Source organism: Hippopotamus amphibius, chromosome 13 (assembly GCF_030028045.1).
Source record: "Hippopotamus amphibius kiboko isolate mHipAmp2 chromosome 13, mHipAmp2.hap2, whole genome shotgun sequence".
Taxonomy (NCBI): domain Eukaryota; kingdom Metazoa; phylum Chordata; class Mammalia; order Artiodactyla; family Hippopotamidae; genus Hippopotamus; species Hippopotamus amphibius.
The window spans coordinates 82756672-82778644 of NC_080198.1; the positions used below are offsets into that span (position 1 = coordinate 82756672).

General features: G+C 35.9%; 1 protein-coding gene across 1 annotated transcript in view; it reads right to left on the minus strand.

Annotated features, from left to right (window-relative positions):
• Positions 1-3069: 3069 nt before the first annotated feature.
• The window catches only part of FAM241A (family with sequence similarity 241 member A), a 34627-nt gene continuing 15723 nt past the window's right edge, over positions 3070-21973 (minus strand). The window contains exon 2 of the mRNA XM_057706708.1: positions 3070-5301. Within this exon, the coding sequence (XP_057562691.1) occupies positions 5056-5301 (246 nt within the window). The 3' untranslated portion in view covers positions 3070-5055. The remainder of the gene's footprint in view (positions 5302-21973) is intronic.

Here is a 21973-nt window from a genome sequence, read left to right on the forward strand (position 1 = left end):
AGGAAGATAAAGCTCTTTTCACTCTCAGGTGATAATTTCCAAATTTGATGTGGCAGCAATTAACTAACGAGTAGAACACAATATAAGGAGTCAGAAGGGAGACTCAGAATGCAGGATTGTGAAAGAGTATTATTTATTAGAAAGAATAACAAAGTATTTTATAAACGTTATTTAACATATATGATCTGGACTACTAGGACGTTCTAGTAGTGGATTTATCCTGGAGCCTTAAATACCAAGCTTACATACTTGAGAATTTCTGCTCACACTTCTGAGATTTTTAGAAAATTAAAGTTTAGTAAATAAGTCTACTTAAAAATACTGGAAAAATATGAAATTTAGGTAACATGAGTGACCATATGCATTCTGGAGAAATAGTGATTCCACAAAGCACAACACTGAAAATACATTTTCTCCTAAAAAATGCAAGCATATAGTAGCAATACTGTATATGTATGCAAATAACAGCAATATTCTGCCATCAAAAGTGAATAAACTTTATAAATGATAACATATACATCAATCCACTCTCTTTATGCACAATAAATATATTTTTGGAGTCAAAAAACTCTAAAGTACAACCAACTCTACATCTCCTGTTAATGCGCTCTAGGGAGAGCGTGAATAAATGAAGTTGATTTATTCATTTGACCAAGATTTTGAGCACATACTGTATGCCAGGCATTGTGTTAGGCAACGAAATTATGAACATGATAGACATTTTCTGCCCTGTAAAGCCTATTATTTAATGGAAGAAGCTGACAGTAAGCTTCTACAATGTATCAACAGCATGACAAATACTGATAGGGGAAATACAGGGTTCTCTGAAAGCATGTGAAATACCAACACTGGATTTAAAAGAGAGAAAATTTCCAGGGGGACATGATGTCTAAATTGAGGCCTTAAAGCTGTGGATATGTTGGTCAGTTTGGTGGGCAGGAGTTAAAGAAAGAAGGTAAAGTATGCACAGAGTTCTGGAAGGAGAAGCACACCTCTCAACTGAAAACAAAATCAGTATAGTGAATTTTGGAAAGGGAAGGTGGTAGTATGCAGAGGTGAGGTATGTAAGAACCAGTTCATGAAGGACCTTGTAAAACATATTAAGGAGTAAGGGTTTTATCGTAATGGCAATAGGAAGCCATTGAAAAGATTTAGGACAAAGGAGGTCAGAGTCACATTTTAGAAAGGTTATTCTGATTATAAAGTGGAAAAACGAAGGCAGGAGACCAGTGAGAATTCTGAGATAGCAATCTATGGATGGTGGTATGGACTAACTCAGTGATACTGGGAATGGAGAGAAGTGGAAAGATTAGGGATATTTCCAAGAAGTAAAAGAGCAGGTCTTGGCGATTGGTTACAATGTGGGTAGTGTAGGAGGGGCTTGTGTCATTTGCTGAGACTGGAAACACAGGAAGAAGAAAAAGCTTGGGAGGAGGATGCTGAGTTCCCTTTCTGCACATATTAAATTGGGGGTACTAAGGGATAAGCAGGCACAAATGTTGGGCAAGCTACTGAATGTAGAAATCTTATATTCTGTACAGAACTCTCTGAACTGGAGATTCAGACTGGAGAGCTGTTAGTATGAAATGGTAACTGGAGCCATGGGAGTGGTGATATTGCCCAGGGCAATGTGTAGAGTGATGAGAGAACAGTCAAAATATCAAAAATTAAGGGTTGGGCAGAGAAACAGAACTTACAAAATACACTAAGTCCAGCAGTAATCCTGAAGGCATAATTTGTACATTAGTTTATATTCTCCTTGTTCAAGTCTAGTTCTAGAAGTACTAACGGTATGAAAGTCTTATTTGATTTTTTTCTTCTTTAACCTTGTAACGCCATTAATTCTCAATGAAGACATTTAAAGTGAAATCGATAAACTTTTGTCAAATAACTCAAAATAATCACAAACCAGTCTTTGAAGATTGCTCAATATCTAGCTTTGATTATTTTGAGCTTAATACTTTACAACAGAGCTTTACTTATGCTGTAATTTGCCCTCCATCAGTTCTGTAAGTGTTTCTTATTTCCTGGTCATCCCGATGGTCTTTAATGGATTTGCATCTCAGTGATAGCCCAGAGAGATTTTCTCTGATCAAAACATGTGATTAAATAGAGATATATGTTAGTCAGAAGACAACCATGGTCCATAGTTCCCACATGGAAAAGATTCAAATACAGTTTTGGATGGGTCCATGGGCATTTGCCTTAATGTGCTTCCTGTATATTTGTAGGAGTAGAAATGGAAATGTGGCCTCTGGAGTGGCTACTCAGTGATGGGCTGATATATGTTTAACAACTGGCTTGCCAGGAAAAAAGAGCCCTGATTTGTTGTTTTTGCCAATTTCTATAGTGTAAATATTACCCCCATACTCAATGTCAAGCCACCAACTTGATGTCACTGAAGGCAGAGTAGGGATAAAATGTATATAGTTGGCTCTTTACTGGTGGCCAGGAATGGAAGAATACCTTGTATATGACAGCTTAACCTACGAGACAACTGAATTCTACAAAACTGGGTTTTTCCCTTAATGAGAATTGATTTACTCATCTATAGTCAGTTTACTTGTAGGTCTCAACCTTCTCCCTTTGAATTGAGGGCTGGTGGTATGAGTGATATATACACTAATAATCTAATAATGCAGCATTGTAACTTCTATATCTTTATTCATAGCAATGCTAGTTTCTAAAATTGGTTTGTATCTGAGATTGAAATAATCGAGAATCATCCCCCCCCACTTTTTTTGGCTGCAATGTGTAGTATGTGGAACTTCCCTGACCAGGGATCGAACCTGCACCCCCTGCAGTGGAAGCACAGAGTCTTAACCACTGGACCACCAGGGAAGTCCCTGAGAACCATTTTTGAATAAATTCCTTACACCATGAACCAAAGAAATGACCAGTTTCTTTTCATTTCAAGATATCAGTATAATTTGCATTCTAATATATTTTCATAAAAGAAAATATTTTATTTCCATCAAATGAGCAAAGTTTTTTTTTCCCTATAAAAGTGAATGATTTGATGGTATACTGCTCTAATAATATATGCAGAAAGAATAGCAGCAAAATATCTCATTTCTTTATAGAATTTAATATATACTCTATTAACAGCAGTGTGCAGATGCATAGTATTTGATAGTATACTAAGTAATTACATTAAAACTTACTTTTAAAATATTTTCAATACTAGGCACTGGTGGAACCAGAGCTGTTATTATGCATACTATATCTTTTGTACATTCCAAAAGGAAATTAAAATTCCTAGTAGTATTAGAAAAGAATACACTTTTTAATATTGAATGTAGATATACAAAATCTCATGACTTCTATTAAAAACTTCACAATTCTACTGGACACAAATAAAGATACCTTTTCAAATAACTTGCACTTATGCCAGGTTCATAAAGGTTACTATAAAAATATCACAAACCCAATAAAAACACAATGATATAGTACAAAGTCTTTTTTTTTAACTCAGACTTTAAAAGGTCTGTATTTATACAAATGCACAATACTTTTTAGTGCCCTCCCACTGGTATTGTTATTCTGGATGATCTAATTTTAGAAATATAAATTGAACATTTTCATCATTTTCTGCTTCAGAATGGAAGACACTTAGAACTTATAGAATAAATTTTAAAAAACAGGATTGGGTAAAAACTTTATAAAGTAGAACAGTAAACACATTACACACTTTAGTTATTGCCCTGCCAAAGGTAAAAATGCTCCATTGTTCCATTTTTCCTCTATTTAACTTAAATTTCTAGATAATTATCTTAACTACCTATCCTTTGTCTATATAGAAAGTCTTTCAGACAAAAGTGTAAAGATTTTAGATTCTCTAACAAAATCCAAAATATCAGTAAGCCATTTTCCATTTTCTAAGTATATTTAAAGAAACGCTTATTTCAATATAAAACCCCAATGTGCTGAATTAAGACACATTAATAACATGCCTGGCCAATTACTGTCTTGGCTTTAGCCTTAGAGGAATATTATACAATTGGCTGTTGAGTTCCAAATTTAAGCATTTGGTTTTATACTGTAATACTGTACTTTCTAATACAGGTATCAAAGAAAATGAGCTGATTTTTTTTTTAAAGGAATAGTAAAGAATTTCAGCCATAATACGAATCAGTTTGGGGGGAAAATCCATATCAAGATAGGAAATAGATTTCTAAAATCTTAGAATAATTGCTATAAAAGAACTATAAAATGTAAATCTCTGAAAAAAAATACACTGAAAATGTCTCTCTAGGAAAAAATACACAACTGGTTAGATACAAGAAAATATTCATTACCATGGGGTACAGCCAACTATGGACCTGGCTTATGAGACTTTAAAATTTCACAAAAAGTAATTAGCACCAAAATTGTCTAAAACTTCAAATGATATACTGAAGTGATTCCAAGCCCAAGTATTACATTATAAAAAAGTTACATTTAACTTAGGAAGTTTCCCCAGCAATAATAAATATATTTCTTTTCAACCTTTAGAAAATGTGCTAGCTTTACTGATTTTCATCAAAATATTAAGGTAGTGTACAGAAGTTATTATTTACATTGGTTTGGGCTAAGCAGGGACAATGGAAATTCAAATTATTTCCCAGATAAAATGGGTTTATTTATTGGGAGTAGGTGGGGAGCAATTCTCCAGTTAAAACTTATTTTTAGCTCCTTGTTTCATCCTTTTTCTTCCAAAATGTTTTATTAGAGTTCTTTATAAGACCTATCTTGCCCGATTTGAATTTCATATCCTATTTTCCCTGCTCACTTTTTGGTGTTATTCAAGATTTGGCAGGGGAATAGGAGTGTTTAAAAGTGGGCATAGATCATAGTAATTAAACAAGAGTTATGAATAAGCTACAAAATATATATTCAACCCTGTTATAATCAAGAGCTGAGTTTAATTTTAAACAACATCAACTTATAAATCTAATTACAAAACAGCACACAATCTGAAACAAGGCAAACTTTTCGGCCTTTATGTAGTGAAATATGTAACTTCACTAATTACATATATGGCTATCAAATGTCAGTAGTTCATTTGGCCATATTTTACTGTTGCACATAAATAATGACAAGGCAAAGAATAGCAACTAGTCCAAGAGCTGGTAGGCCAAGGAACCAGAGCATAACCCAAAAGAAAATGACTATTACTGGTTCTACAATTTGTTCTCCAAAATACATCCTTGTGAAGCCCATGTTGATGAGGCTTTTGTTCAGTTCACCAAAAAGTGTTCCCATCTTTTTGTAGTCATCTCCAACAGGCTCGCCAGTGTGGTTTTGTGATTCTTCAGTATCCTTTAAAAGAACAGAACAAGACAAAACATAAAATGAGAAACAGATGAAGGTCTTTAAGAATAATGGCTATCTCATAGTTCTTTATTTTCCAATGTAGGTACTGGGCATACTTCTGATAATCATTCAATAATACTTGGGAATGTTCCTTTTGATTGTCATATAGAACAACTGTGTCTGTGCCCACCTTTCAAGAATATGGAAAGCACTAATTTATTGATTTGTGTGGACTCAACATTGACTGGACACTCAACTACTACAACACTGATTTATAAGTTGAAGGAAGTAGCTGATTAATTTCCATTTGTTTCCTATTGCCTGGAATTGCACAAAGACAACTTCTTAAATGAAAAATCATGTTTGTATTGCTCTTATCAATGACTGCGATTTCAGAACAACCTTTTTCTGCCAATCTTCTGTTTTGAGGCAGGCTCTGTATTGCTCTGTCCTGGTAAGTAAGCCTTTTTTAGTCCATTCCTTTGACACTAAGACTTTAAGGAATCCAGCCTCAGCTGACTGGAGCAGGGCTTGCTGCTACTGTTGAGCAATCCTCAGCTATCACGGCTGTGATCTTTCAGTTTTAGCTGGGGAGCTAAGAAGACTTCAGTGTAGGTATTTGTGTAGTTTCCTGCCAAATTCTATAATGTCCTAAATGCTTCTTATTAATCTCATCAGGAGAAACATATAGTTTCCAAATAGGAATCATTTTGTACAATAAGCCCCAAAGTCTACCTAGATATCAGTTCCCCAGAAAATGTCCATGTGTACATACTAATTATACATACCAAAAATTATGTACGATTTCTGTTACCTCTCAGTCTTATTACAATTAGGGTCTTTATGCCAGTTATTAAGTGACTATCTCTCAGCTTCAACCCCACCCTTTGGAATTCTGCAAACATATCTGGCTCCCTGTTAAGACTCTGACAAAAGAGGAACTAGGGAGATGTTGCACAGCTGGAGGGGGAGGCGATTTGCTCTTTCCTTGTTTGCCTCTTATGGGTTTCTTGATCTTGTCAGTCTTACTCTAGTGATAGTTCACTCTGGCAGCAGTAGGTCCCTCCGGTAGCAGCCACTGATTTCAATTTAGTGGCTTCCCAACACTTGCAGAACCAATCTCAGTGTGCCTTCTTGAGACACCAGCTCAAATTTGTGGGTTCCTTTTCCTCAGATATCTGGTTCCAGGGTCTATGGTGTCCCTCCTTTGAGCTTAGAAACACCAGCACCAGGTGAGCAGTGATGGGTTCTTAGAAGTCTGAGTTTCAGCTGCATGGGACGGGGCCTTCCCCAGTCTTCTCAGTTTTAGTAATTCTACCTTTTTTCTTTGCTTCCTCAGGCCCAGGAGTGGTAGCTGCTTCCTGCTGTTACTTTCTGTGGCCCTCTAGCCTAGTTTAGTGCAGTGGTTTTTAAACTTTAGCCTAAGTTAGAATCCCTTGGAGGGCTTTTAAAGCATAGATTGCTGGCCGACTGCCAGGGTTTCTGATTCCGTAAGCCATGAGTGCGGCTTGGAGTCTGAGAATTTGCACTTCTAACAAGTTTCCAGGTGATGCTTATGATGCTGATCTTTTTTTACCATCTTTTGCATATCACTGCCTTAATGTTTTTGCCTTTTCTATTCTTCAGTGCCTACTTAACAATTCTTTATATTAGATTATCTTTGTTAAAATAATTGGTACAGTTTCTCTCCTTCACTAGCCCCTAATACAGTCACAAAAGAAAAAGTATGTGATGTAGGTGACATAGTTATAATTTTTTAAACCTAATTTCTTTTAGGAGTGATGATTCAAATCAGTAATTATTTGTTGAACCTATACTTGCTCACAGTAGGTGCAAGGTAGAAAATTACTCACGTGTAAAAAGAAGACTAGGTATAGGGTTTCACATAATAACAAGAAAGTATTAAATGCCATTAAATATGCTGTCTATGCCCAAAAAAAGTTAATTAGCTTAACTTGAGGCACTCTTCAAACACATGAATCAAACTTAGATTCCTTTAGTAGAAACCAAAGCTTAATCATTTCGGTAACCAATAAGTAACTAAAAACATTTTTTTCATTTAAAAAATGCCTTATTTTCTATTCTACATATATTGTTTAAAATACATATTTAAGGAAAGAGAGTGAAAAATCCAACTTTTATTTGCAATAGTCAGACAAAATGATTTTCAGTATGACTTTAAGGTGATGTTTTCCCATATAATAGTAATCTGTGTAGCACACAGTGTCATTGATGTAGTGGAAGAAAGAGACTCAGTGGGGCATCTCTGTTAAGTCTATATTTTAAGTTTAAGCCAGAATTATTTTTGAGTTAATATGTACATATAATTTAATAAATTACTTTTGGATTTCTGTTTCTAGCAAAAAAAGAGTGAGAAAAACCAAATGTAGAGATATTTAGAGAGTTCAAATCTAGGCTCCCAACACTTAAACTGAATGACCTTGACCAAATTACTTCACTTTCTTGAGCTTTGGTTTTCAAATCCATAAAATGGCATTTACATAAACTCTTTTTGATACTGATAATACCCTCTTGAATTATAATTTGTTAACCTTTCCTTATTTTTTTGTATTTTAGTTTCTAAATTATTTTTTCCTTCACTGATGTGCTGTGATCAATTTTGTTTCTCAGCTTCTTGTACTTTTTTGTGTTCCATGATAATATACTATATTAAAAAACAAAAAAAAATTTGTTCTTGCCTGAGATTAAGGCTTTCTTTTCTTTAGGACAGAACTTGAAGAGTTCTTGAGTTAGTTTGTAATTCTTCTGGTCCCTCAATTCTTTCTTCTACTCCAGTGTCTAGCATTGCTGGTATCATTTTGGTCTCTTTTTTTTTTTTTTCTTTTTTGCGACCTCTAACTTCTTTTAATCTATGCACCTATTGTACTTTGGGGTTTTCTGTTGTTACTGAAGCTTTTTAAGACTTTTTCAGTAGTTTTGTGGTTTTAGTGCAAAGTAAGTACTCTATTCTGAAACGGTTCTTTCTGAAGATTTACTTTAAATTCTTCTACATACTGCTTGTGGGTTTTTCAAGGGAAGAAGTAGGTGTTAACTCTTAGTTACTCCTAGAGGCCAGGTGGGGAGGCAGCAGTTAACCACATCATCTCAGATCCTGGGAGCAGCTGGGGCACTGAGACGGGAAGTGTAAGGCCCAATAAGGACTGGCCCAGGTGTGCTGTGGCTGTGGCAGCCTGCTTCTTCTTTTTTTAATATGAAAAATTTCAAACACACAAAATTAGAGAAAGTAGTACATTGAACCCCTAAGTACCTATCAACCAGATTAAATAATTACTAAAAATTTGCCCTTTTACTGAAGCACTTAATCTGGGCAATTTAAAGGAGAGGAGGAAAAAAGTAAAGTCACTAGAAGATGCCTAAAAGTGGCATATCTTCACAAATGAAGTTCTGTAGAAACATCAAAAATATCCAGCAATGAACTGGATGGGGGTTCAAATAATCCTAGAGGAAAGACACTTAACTTAAAAACATGGAAAAGAAAATAGGCAGCATCCTTAAATCACTGACATTACAGTCAATCTCATTACAGTATTTTCTGTATCAGTAAATATTTGAAGAGATAGAATTTATCATGTGTCTGGCAAGCATTAGAACAATATCTTGATAGGTTTTCTACCTGCTCCACTTCTTGCCAAACAAAAGATGGTCTTATTTTTCCAAAGTATTACTTATTAATCTCAAAACAATGTATAGATTTTTATGGAATTAGCAGTATTTTTGTTGTGGATATTATTAAGCATCCACTCACTCTTTCCTCTTTCCTGTTAGAATCTTAATCCAGTCCACATTCTCTACGTGAGGAAAATCTCTTCTACAGCTTCAGAGATGACCGGTCTGAGTAATCCTTTTACTAGAAGTTGGCTTTGGAAAGGGCATGTGATCTACTTTGGAATGATGACTTTTGTGGGTCTTCTGGGAAAATTCTTCCTAGCTCTTTTGATACAACTTTGGAAAGTGATCCTTATCTTCTTCTATTTCTCCACATATAGACCTTAAGTAAAGAGAATTTATTGTATTTGTATCGATTTCCTATTTGCCATACAAAATTACTACAAATTTAGTGGCTTAAAACAACACAAATGTATCACTTTATAGTTCTGCAGGTTAGAAGTCAGGGTCAACAGGATTGTGTTTCTTTCTGGAGGCTCTAGGAGAGAATCTATTTCTCTACCTTTTCTAGCTGCTAGAGGGTGTCCATATTGCTTGGCTTCTGGTCCCCTTCCTCCATTTTCAAAGCCAGCAATGTTGCAGCTCTCAGACCATCCTTCTGTAGTTAACTTTTCCCTCTGACCACAGCAGGGGAAGGTTCTCTGCTTTTAAGGACCCATGTGATTAGGTCTAGTCCACTTAGATAATTCAGGATCAGTCCCCCATCTTAAAGTCCTTAAATTTAATGACATCTACAAAAATCTCTTTTGCCATGTAAGGTATCAAATTCATAGGTACTAAGGATTAAGATGTGGACATCTTTGGTGGGGGGCAGGGGGAGAAACCATTATTTTGTGCACCTCAATATTTAATTTTAAAATTATTTCTTTCTATATCTATTTCTCACTGTCTTTGATAGGAAGGGTCAGGTTATTAAAGGCAAGAACCATATCTTAAAAGTTCCAACATGAGTACTTAGTAAGCTGCATTGTGCCTGGCCCACTATAGGCTCATAATAAATATTTGTTGAATAAACAATAGAAATATTCTATAATAATGACATATTAGGTAAAAAAAAACTCCAAAAAATAAAAACAAACAAAATTTATATGTAACATCAATTATTTTATTTTCCCATGAGTATAGTTGTGAATTTGTTCAAATATTTATAAATAAGTTCGAGATTAGATTATAAGATATGGTAGCTGTTAGCTAAAATTTACATGCTCAGTTCAATTCCTAAACCATTGTATTTAAGAGCGGAGGCTAATATGAACAGATGAGTTCTTGAGTATTTGACTCACTCTGAGATGTCTGTAATTTTCAGAGTAATAGTAAGAGTGGTAGTATTGTTAATGGTATAGTAGAACTCCTAACACTCAGTGCCTACCATGTGGCCGGCACTGTGTTGCACCTGCATTCTCCTGTTTAGTCTTTCCAACAGGCAGTGAGGGAGGCACTATTATTTTCCCCATTTGCAGGTAAGGAAACTAAGTTTCAGAGGAGTTAAATGTCTGGCCATTGACTTATATTTAGTAATTGAAGGAGCTATGATATGAACTCAGACATTCTTACTCCAGAGACCACACCATTCATCCCTATGTTATACTCCCTCCAGTTATTATTAATAGCTAACATCTGTCTAATGCCGCTTAGTTTTCAGAGAAATTTTACATATTGATCTCTGAAAAAAGAAAAACAATGTAAGCACATTTTCATTTTTCATAGAGTACATTTAACATAGTGAAATGAACATCAGTATCTTTTTTTGCTTTACATCTTTTTTCAGTTTACAGCATACTTGAAGGTGAGTTTATCAAGCACAAAAATTGCTCAAATTTTAATTTTCATCTTATATAAAAATTTAAACAAGGTAAAGATATTTGTACCAGTTTAGTAAATTTTTCATAGCCCTTTCAGTATTGACTAGAATTTCAGATTCAAATGTGAAAAAAAAAAAAAAAAAAAAGGAAACTCCAAGCAAGAATGAGGAGATATGCTTGGCAGAGTTGCAATAAGGCAAAAATCCAACCAACCAACAAACCACCAACCACACATACACAAAGAAACACTTTACACATAAAATATACCAATGCAAAAAATGCAGGCATTTCCCCCCTGTTCTAACATTAATCACTTTGTGTCTTTGCCAAATTTTATTCTTTGTATGTGAGGTCCTAATGGAAGAACACTTGTCAAATGCAGTTTCCTTCATGATCATGTAATAGTACTGACTATGATATGCACATTAAAAAGTGTTCTCATCGTAATAGTGGTATTGTTTTTGTCCAGGATTAATGACATAGGGGTGTTATAATTGACTGAAAATCCTTCTTTAAAAATATGCATAATTAGTGATAAGAAATTAAAGGTGAACCCTTAAATAATTATAGGATTTTTAAGAGTAAAGGACCCTTAAAGATAATTAAATCAGTCTCTTACTTCAGAAACAAGAAATAAGAGGTTAAGTTACACAGCTTATTAACAAAAAACACAGGCTTTTGGAAGCAAGTTGGACAGATTAAAATCTTTCTCTGTCACATATATGAGGCAAATTACCTAACAACTGACCGTCAGTCTCCCCAGGTATAAAAGGAGCATATTAATATCTACCTCATAGAGTTGTGATAATAAAATGAGGAAACAGATGAAAAGCTTTTAGAATATATACAATAATCACTCAATATATAGTAACTAATATTATTACTACATTTTTGATAGAATTTATGTCTTGTGATTTTTACTTCTATTCTCTTTCTTTTGTAACATGCTGCCTGAGATAATTGATACCTTAGTGATCCCCTTTCTCATGATAATTAAATTCAGTTGTGTTTTTCTTCAAGTGTTATGACAAGTTAATCATGTAGAAGTTGAGGAGGGATGTGTTCTGCGGCACCTTCTCTCTATGGAACAGTCTGAGCACATTAGTACAGCAGAGCCTGCGTATTCACTTTAAGAGGCGTACAAGCTACGTTCTATAAACAGGCATTCACTGAGTCGGTGACAGTTTAAGATTCACTTTCAACTGTTTTCCCGAGTGCCGTGTTGGAAGTCTGTTGTTTTTGCCCGTCTGGTTTTTGTTCTACCTTCTTATGCTGGTATCACCTTGATTTAACTTTGGGAAAAACTGCCCCCACCTATTCTTGGTCTATGTCTTTTGGTTGAATGTGTGCCCATTCCCTAGTTCCAGGCCTGGCCAATCAGAACATTTCATTTCCTTGGGCGTATGATTAGTTAAGGAATGAGCATGTAATCCCAGACAGGCCAATGAAAGCTCTACCTAAGACTTTTGCTGCAACTACTGAAAAAGAGACATTCCCCCCCCACACACCCTCCTCCCCCACCCCCCCGATATTGGTTAGCTGGTAAGATGTAAGGCATCTTATTACAACAAGCAGAAAGCTTGCAATGAATGAAGCCAATATAAAACAAAGCCAAGAAGTGACACAGCTGATGTTGTTTGAATACTTGAATCCAGTGAGGGCATCTACCTTTTTTTTTTTTTAAATAACATAAGCCAATAAATTTCTATTTTGCAAAATCTAGTAAAAGTTGAATTTTTGTCACTTGGAGCTAAGAGTTCTGACTATAGATGATGATGATAAAAAGTAGTAATAGCTACCATTAGGGGATTCCCTGGCAGTCCAGGAAGACTCCATGCTTCCAATGCGGGTTCAATCCCTGGTCAGCAAACTAAGATCCCACATGCTGCGCAGCCAAAAAAAACAAAACAAAAAAAACCAAAAGAGCCTGAAAGTTAGAGGCAGAAGAACGGTTTTGGACTTCCCTGGTGATCTAGTGGTTACAAATCCATTCTCCCAATGCAGGGGGCACAGCTTCAATCACTGGTCAGGGAACTAAGATCCCACATGCTGCGCAGCCAAAAAAAAAAAAAATACTGAGGGCTACCATTAACTGAATGTTTACTATTGTTAGATATTGTGTTAAGCACTTTACATTCATTACGCCATCTAATCATTATAATAAGTATTATTAGTTAATTTCAAAGCCTGTGTTCTTAACTATAGTGCTCAAGAACTTCCTCATTAATTTGGTTTTATTGTTACTAGCAATAATTAACATGAAGAATGTACTAATACTATTAAAAAATAATGGGGTTATGCAAGTAGAAATTTTCAGATATAACTTTCTAAAAGTTTTCAAAAACTACATAAGAATACATGGATAAATGGTTACTGAATTCAGATAACACAAAAGAATACAGAGTAAAGACTAAGATGCTGAGTACTCCTTGCCACTTTAGGTTAACCTTCCCTATCAAGCATAGCCAGTCTCGATAACCCAAGCCTATGGAAATCATAATTGGGAAGGTAAATTTATTTTGGTATACATATCAAGATGCATACTGAGCAAAACGGAAATAATTTTTGGATACCACATAGTAGTCTCTGAACTGAGGTTTATTAAGTGAATGAAGAAGTTAATGAGTGAAGGAACAACTCCTAAATCTTCTTGCTGCAACCTCTTCTCCTTTCAACTTGTTTATTCAACTATAGGTTTCCTCTGCTATTCAAAAGCAGAGTGTTCCTCTGAAACCTTTTGTAAACCGAAATGGTGTAAAGCAAAGAAGCAATTATCTTAGGGCACATCTTGCTAATGGATACACAAAACAAATTAAGAAAAAGCACAGATGCTCACAGACACAGCTCAAAGCTATGGTGGCCTGATGCTGAGATGCTGAGTGTAGTTCCTGGGGAAGGAGCTTGGCATTGTCACTTTAGCTACTTGGGTTGTGTGCTGCCTCTCTAATAGCTTGCTGCAAAACAAATGCTGAATGCTATTTTCGCTTTACATCTTTTTTTTTTTTTTTCTTAAAAGCAAAAGCCCTCTTTGGATTTCTTTTGCTTATCGAAAACAGGTACAAACTAATGTAGGTCGTTCGTAAAAGTGAAGTGGTGGAAAGCAAGTTTTTGAAAGCAGGGAATACCTGTACTCCCACTGACTGTTTTTCAGCTTCACTGGGATTGTAGTCCCGTCTCTAACTTCTCTCAATCCACTAGCCCTCTTCCTTCTTCACTTTTCTCATTCAGCTTGAATTCTATGACCCAAACTTTAATAAAATTTAAAACTCTTTTGTCTCATAGGGGAAACCCTAATCTTGGAGTAACAATTATTTTCTATGCCTGCACTTGAGTACCTGTGGTGCTAGAGAAAGTCACACCATAGGGTACCAACAGTTTATGACAACCCCAAACTATCTTCAAGGACATTCCTACTTTATTTCTCTGCTCAATTCTTTTTTTTTTTTGCTCTCTACACAGAGCTATTTCAAATTTCTTTTTTAAAAAAATCTTGAGCTGCCTCCTACTCCTCTCTTTATCTCTCTCCTCCAGCAAATTACCTGACCTCCTATTTCTCAGGAAAAAGAGAAGCAGTCAGAAGAGTTTCCTTAACTTTGTGATACCAAATGTATCAACTACCAAAGCTTACATCCATCTTCTCTGCATTCTCTTTTGTTACAAATAAATAAGGAAGTATTCCTCTTTCTATGTCCAATTTCTCTTACCTGTGCTTAGGCTCACATCCTTTCCTACATTATATTATCCCTTTTCCATTACCCCTCTCTCATATATATTCAATCTTTCCCTCTCAGTTGGCTACTTCTCATCAGTATTTATACATGCTTAGATTTTCTCCCCCTTGATGCCACTAGCTCTGCCTTGCCTTTTCTTCTCCTTCATAACCAAACTGTTTGAAACAAGTCACTCTGCTTGTTTCCATTTTTTCGACTGTCTGGAACTGTGAAGGGACTGATGTTTTCTCCTACTTGCAAGTTAACAAGTTAGCCTGTCTTGGTTTCATGGATATCGGCAGAAGACACAAGTCTCCTGGGTTAGAGACAAAGGACTTTGTTGCTCCTGCCACAGGAAGCAGCCTGAGTTTCTTGTTGACGTTGGTTCCCTTTACCTCCTAAGTCCTACAGCATGGCAGAATGGCACAGGTAGATGCTGCATGCAGTGGGTTTATGTCACAGCTGAGGAACTCTGAGCTTAGGGAGTTGTAAGCAAATAATGGGCTGTAAGCAAATCTGCCTGTTGTCTGTCTCCAGAGGGAGACATCATCTTTATTACAGTGGGTAGCAAACAATCTATCTGCCCTCTGCTCCAAAAGGAGACACTATTCCTATCTTTCAAGTCTGTTCATTTAACAAACATCCTTGAAAAATAGTCCTGAACAAAAGTTCTCAATGCAAGAGATCCATGGAGAATTGCTCCCAACCATCTTCCAGTCAGACCTCACTTACTCCCTGGTAGCTTCTGTTCCTATTATACCTCCACAACAGGTCTTGAAAAGGTTACCAATAAGCTGCTGTATCAACAAACTAGAATTTTTTTTTGAGGGTGGGGGGCATTCCCTGGCAGGCCAGGGGTTAGGACACCGTGCTTTCACTGCCAAGGGCCTGGGTTCAATCCCTGGTCAGGGAACTAGGATCCCACAAGCTGCATGGTGTGGCAAAAAAAGAAAAAAAAAAATTAGAGTTTTTCGGTTCTCATTTTATTCAAACCCTAAGCAGAATTAATGATAATCACATTTTCTTTTCTTTTGAACAGTATGGTATTACATTCTCCTGCTTCTACTGGTTCTATTTTCATCCCTCTGGCTATGCCTTTCTCAGTCTGCTTTGTGGGTTTACCATCCTCAACCTAGCTATTAAATATCGATCCTCAACTTCTGGTCTTAAGCCTTCATCTCTTTTCTCTCCCAGTTTCAATTATCACCAGTAAATCAATTATTTAAATATTATATCCAGCTCAGACCTTTCTTCTGCACTCGACCCATAATTCAACTGCCTTCTCAACATTTACGGATATCATGAATATACTTCAATATTCAACACATCCAAGGCCAAATCCATGATTTTTCTCAAAACTGGTCTTTATTCAATGAACAGATTCTCAGGGATAAAGTCCTCCTTAATTTCTATAAGTCAGAAACTCAGGAATGATCTGCAAAATGTTTTCCCTAATTTCCTATACCCAGTTTATCACAGGGTTCTATTGATTTTAAATCCTAAATATCTCAGGCATTTATAGTTTTCTAATCTTTCTTGTTTGTTGGCTGGTATACAATCTGTCTTCCTAACACCTCCCTTTCTGGCTCTTTTTATTTCCTCCTGTGGATGTGAGTTACTATTTGGTGTCATTTCCTTACTCCAATAGAACTCTGTTTCCACCTTTGTGTTTTGTGTTGATATTGTCAAATATATCACATTTCAGTATGTTATAGGCTCACAATACAATTATATGTACATACTGTTTTATGCAATTGCTTTAAAATCAGTCAAGAGAAGATGTACAATTACACTATCTTTTGTAATTACCTACGTAATTGCCATTACCAGTGCTCTTGTTTTTTTGTGTGTGGATTCAAAGTACTGTCTGATATCACATGCTTTCATACTTATAATTTCCTTTGATCATTCTTGTAAGACAGGTGTGCTGGCAAAAAATTCTGTTTTTATCTGGGAATGTGTTTCCCCTTTATTTTTGAAAGGTAATTTTGCTGGATATAAGATAGTGGATAGGTTTTTACTTTCAGCACTTTGAATGTGTTGTCCTATTGCCTTCTGTCCTCCAAGTTTCTGATGAGAAATCAACTATTGATCTTACTGGGGTTTCATTGTATGTGATGAGTTGTTTTTCTTTTGCTGCTTTAAGACTTTCTCTTTCTCTTTCAACATTTTGACCACGATGTATCTAGATGTGGGTCACTCTGTTTGTCCTCCTTGGATTTCACTGAATTTGTTATATGTGTAGCTTAATGCTTTTCATTAAGTTTGAAAAATTTTCAGCCACTATATCTTAGAATATTTCTTCTGTCCCCTTCTCTCTTCTCTCCTGACATTCCCATTATTTGTATGCTGATGTGTTTAACCACGTCCCACAATTCTCTGAAGTTCTGTTCCATTTTTTCCGTTCTTTTTTCTCTCCATTGTTCTGATTGCGTAATTTCTATTGCTCTGTCTTCAAGCTCACTGATTTTTATCTTCTGCCCACTCAGTTTTCATTTGGATTACTGTATTTTCAACTCCAGAATTTCCATTTAATTAAAAAGAAAAACAATTTCTCTTAATCAGGAGTCTGTATTTGATGCAACACTGTCATCATACTTTGATTCTTTAAGTATGTTTCCTTTAGTTTTTTGAATATATTTATAATAGCTGTTTTGAAGGTTTTGTCTGCTAAGTGTATCACTGGGCCCCATCAAAGGCATTTTCTATTGTCTAATTTTTTTCCTATTTATGGATCATACTTTCCTGTTTTTTTCCATGCTTCATAATTTTTTGTCAATAACTGGACATTTTAGATATATTTTTGCAACACTGCATACTGATCCCCCTACCACTACTCTGGGGGTGGTGGTGGTTGTTATTTGCTTATTTGTTTAGTGTCTTGGCTTAACTAACTATTCTTTTGCAGTGTGCAGCCTCTGATGTTCCTACTCATATTTTTTCCCCTTGTTTTCATCTTCTAGTCTTATTATCTAGGAGTTGTCCCTGGGCTATATAGCCATTTATTGGTTAGAGTCCCTTAGCCAGTTATTTTTACTCTTTACCAATGGCTGGGACTCTAGCTTGGAAACTGCTATCATAGTTCAGAGATTTTACTTATTTGTCCTACATTCAGTCAGGGACTAGTTCCTACTCTTACTACTCCTGAGAGGGTATAGCCTTGGGCATGTACACAATTTTCCAGACTGTCACTGGTGATTGTGATATTTTTGAGCCTTGCTTCCTAGGAGTTGTCCCCAGGTCTGAATAGCATATTGTTCAATCAGTGTTTGATCACAGGTTGTATTTAAGCCCCTTGTTCTTTGTGAGGCTTCTTCTCTGTGTTGATGGGTCTGTGTGCAGCTTAGGGAATGCTCTCAAGTGTGCCCCACATCCTGCTACAACTGTTCCAGAGTGGTGCGGCCTAGCACATTACACTTGCCTTCCTGATCCTCACAGGTGACTATGATCCCAAGAGTGTTCTTCATGGCCGACTCTTTCCCTGGTTCTTTCTTTAAAACCTCTGGCTGCTCTGTGTTTTTTTTTTTTTTTTTTTGGTTTGGTTGTTTTTTTAAGTTTATTTATTTATTTATTGGCTGCAGTGTATCTTTGTTGCTGCATGGGCTTTCTCTAGTTGCGGCGAGCCGAGGCTACTCTTTGTTGTGGTGCACGGGCTTCTCATTGCAGTGGCTTCACTTGTTGTGGAGCACAGGCTCTAGGTGCGTGGGCTTCAGTAGCTGTGGCATGTGGGCTCAGTAGTTTTGGCTCATGGGCTCTAGAGGCACAGGCTTAGTAGTTGTGACGTACGGGCTTAGTTGCTCCGCGGCATGTGAGATCTCCCCAGACCAGGGATTGAACCCTTGTCTCCTGCATTGGCAGGTGGATTCTTAACCACTGCGCCACCAGGGAAGCCCCTGCTCTGTTGTTCTGATGTATTAATATTATGGAACTACCAGCCTCCTCTTAATTGCTCTTCATCAAGGTCTGTATTGTTTTGAACAACACCCTTAGGCATGGAATTCTCCACTCCTTCTTCCAAATAAAGTCAGTCCACTCAGGAAGATCCAAAGAGCTCTCTACCTTTCTGGCCTGCCTCCTCCTCTGGGCAGAACACCTACACCATTGCACTGGAGTTGAAGGCCAGGACCCTATTTTCCTAGAGTGACAATCTCGCTCTATAAGTAGGCACTGGGGGTAGGGTGCAGCTCTTGGTCTTGGCTTGCCTCTCTTGGTGTGGAACCTCTACCTTATAGTGGGTTGGGGCAGAGTAATTGGGCCTTAGTGTTCTCAGCTTGCTGTGCCTAGGGTGGAGGTTGCTTGGGGGAAGGGAGACTTGGTCCTTTCAGCCATGCCTACCTGGAAGAGACTTGCTGTAACATGGAGCTGAGAGGGGAAGGAGAAAAGGGATGAGGAGGCCTACCCTTCCAGGGTGAAACTGTAGCCCTAGACTGGGAGTTAGGGGGAGAGGGGAACCTCATCTTCTTGGCTACACATGCTGGGGTTAGGGCTTCTATATAACACAGCACTGTGATGGAAGGTATTGGATTAGGTTGTGGCTCAAATGCCACAAATACTCACTGTTCTTACCTAGATATAGCAGATTTTCTTTAATGAATGTTTCTTCCTTTGCTGTATGCTCTTAGGGTGATTCCCAATGATTTTAAATGATATTTTATTTTTAAATAATTTTTGCCAGTTAAATTATTGTTTTGCTGGGATAAAGTCTGCTGAGTGCCTTACTTCATTATTCTGGAAGTCCTGCCATGGTTGATTCTGGACATTAATTACTTTTGATGGTGAATTGAAGGATAATTCCTGTAAGGATGAACCAGGGGATCCTGGGTAGTATTCAGCTAGTTTCTGGAATCAGCTGCAGGACTTTAAGTACTTTGAAGAGTGTTTATTTTTCATATATGCTGTGATAGTCAAATTCTGGGTATAAAAGTTCAACTTTTGAAGTTTCATTTAATCATATGGTTCTTCTACTAGCCCTTTTTTAAAAAAAGTCTTTAAATATTTACTTATATTTAAAGCTTAAATGAATAAAAAACAATGGCTTTCTTTTTCTCCTTTCTCATTTCCTCTCATACCAATCATTAAAGAGGCAGTTTTCCTTCTTTGCTCAGCAGAGCCTAGCAAATGTTTTATCTGGTAATTAACTCATTTTTAAAAAATAAGCCTAAGGAAAGTTAACTGGAAATTCAAATCTCACAATAGTACTGGTTTTCCCTTTAGTTGCTTCCAATACATTAAATTTTATGCCCAAGTCTGTTTTCTCAAATAATTTTTAGCATAGTAAAATACTTTTTTAGCAGTATTTATAACCCTCTGCAAAAGTTTGTAGGAGATGCAGAAATTCAGAAGTAAATCAAGAATGCTCTGTGAGCATTAAAATCACCTCCTTCTTCCTAACTCCCCATATTAAATCTCTGGCAGCCCAGAAAGAAAAAAAATAAACAAAGTAATAAACATACTAATACATATAAGAACAAATAAAACTATCTTAAGCGATCATGTATGTTCAATAAAACATTTAAAATTATTTTACTGTAAAAACACTTCTGCTTTATAGAAGCAATTCAACAAAATTTTCCTGATACCTAAAATCTGTTACATAAAGAAGACTATGTCTTTAATTTCAAGAAGCTAACAACTTAGTAAAAAGGTTAACATTTATATAAAAATAAGTATATTTTAAGGCAAAATATGATGTGTTTAAGCATTGCAAAATGCTTCGCATTTAGTTTAAAAAAAGTCCATTTAGTAAAAAAATTAAATCAGGAGAACTGGCAAAAAAAGTTAATGTAATTCTTTCAAATATTTGGATGAGGTTTTTAAAAATGATATGGCATGTTTAACTGCTTTTGTCTTATTACATAACAGAATAGTGGTTTATAGCACTAATGTACTACAAACTGATTCTTTGGTTAAAACATCTTGACTTCAGTATTTAGTTACCTGCAAAGACTCATTTTTTGTTTTTTTTTCCTCTTCATCTCAAAGGCTGGCCCTTTGTGGAGATGCTCTGACATAAGCCTTAAATACTATAAATAATGTTTAAATGAAGTGTTTAATGAATTTCACAATATATTTATTAATTTTAAAAGCCATAATATTTACTGAATATCTGTTATGTGTTGGGTAGTGTTTTAAGTACTTTGATCTTCAAAACATAAAGAAAACTGAAGAAGAAAGATTATGTAACTTAGTCAAGATCACCTAATAACTGGTGGAGTGAAGATACATATTCAGGCATTCTGCCCTAAAGCCCATGTTCTAAAGCCCTATACTCTATGCTTTCTTATAAATATAAAATCACTCTTGTAATCACTCACATTCTATTTGTTTTAATATATCAGTTTTTAACAGCAGTTCAAACAGTTACACTTGTCTTGATTAACTTATATTCAGTAAAAATAATGTCATTTAAAAATGGTTTTGTGGTGTTTACATTTGACTTACTGTGCAGTATAGCAACTGGTCTCAATTGTGATACAATTTGACCAAGATTAAAATTTTTTCTTTCTTTAAAACTAAAAACCAAACCAACATGGAAATCTTAATTCCACCACTTCTCCCCAGAAGAAAAGCAACATAAATTGGCATAAAGACTAAGCACATAGAAAACTATTAAAGCAGGTTTTTGGTTTCATTTTTCTAACTACACCCAGTTAAAAGAGAAACATATATTTTATTTGGACAGAAAATCAACACCTTTTCTTCCCCCTTGAAATTTTCTTGCCTTCGTAGTATGAACAATGAAATTATAAAACAGTAGGATGTGCTCCAATGATCATAGAAAGGCTGCCTTTATAAATAACATAATTTTTGACTGAATATAATTATGCAGAGACAGAAATGAAGGAGGAAGAACAATAGAAACAAGCTGGGAATCAGTTTCAGAGGAATTTTAGACTGAAAAGTCTTCCCCTCCAAGATACCATAATTTTGTTTTTCTCAATCTACCGCACCATCCCACTAGACCTCTCAAAAGAAAGACCTGTTTTGAAAAAGATCTTGTTGCTTTCTTTTAAAAGGGCAGAAGTCTCACATTTGCAAAACATCAAGAGGCAGTATCATACTCTGATAAACAAATCTGTGAAAATAGATATTAAGAAAGAAGTAGTCATAAATTTTAAAAGCCTCTGGATTACTTATAGATTTAGCCCTTTATTTTCTCCTTGAAGTTTAGAACCCATAGTCTACCATTTCAACCACGAATTCATAGCCACGTATTCTCTCGCACTTTCTGACTTTCAGCAGCGTCCAGTTTCCCTGCTGCTTCTTCTAGGCTGCTAAGTGTTGTTGTTGGTAAAAATTATGCCTTGTTATAAAATCAGATGCCTTGTTATAACATCACGTTGTCTCAGTGTTCTTGGTACTACTTCTATACTCTCAGGTGGAGAGAGTCACCTCTCGGTAACTACCTGTCCAATTCTGAATATTTATTGTTCCAAATCTTTCCCACTCTATCATCTTCAGCTTAGAGGTGTTGCTATT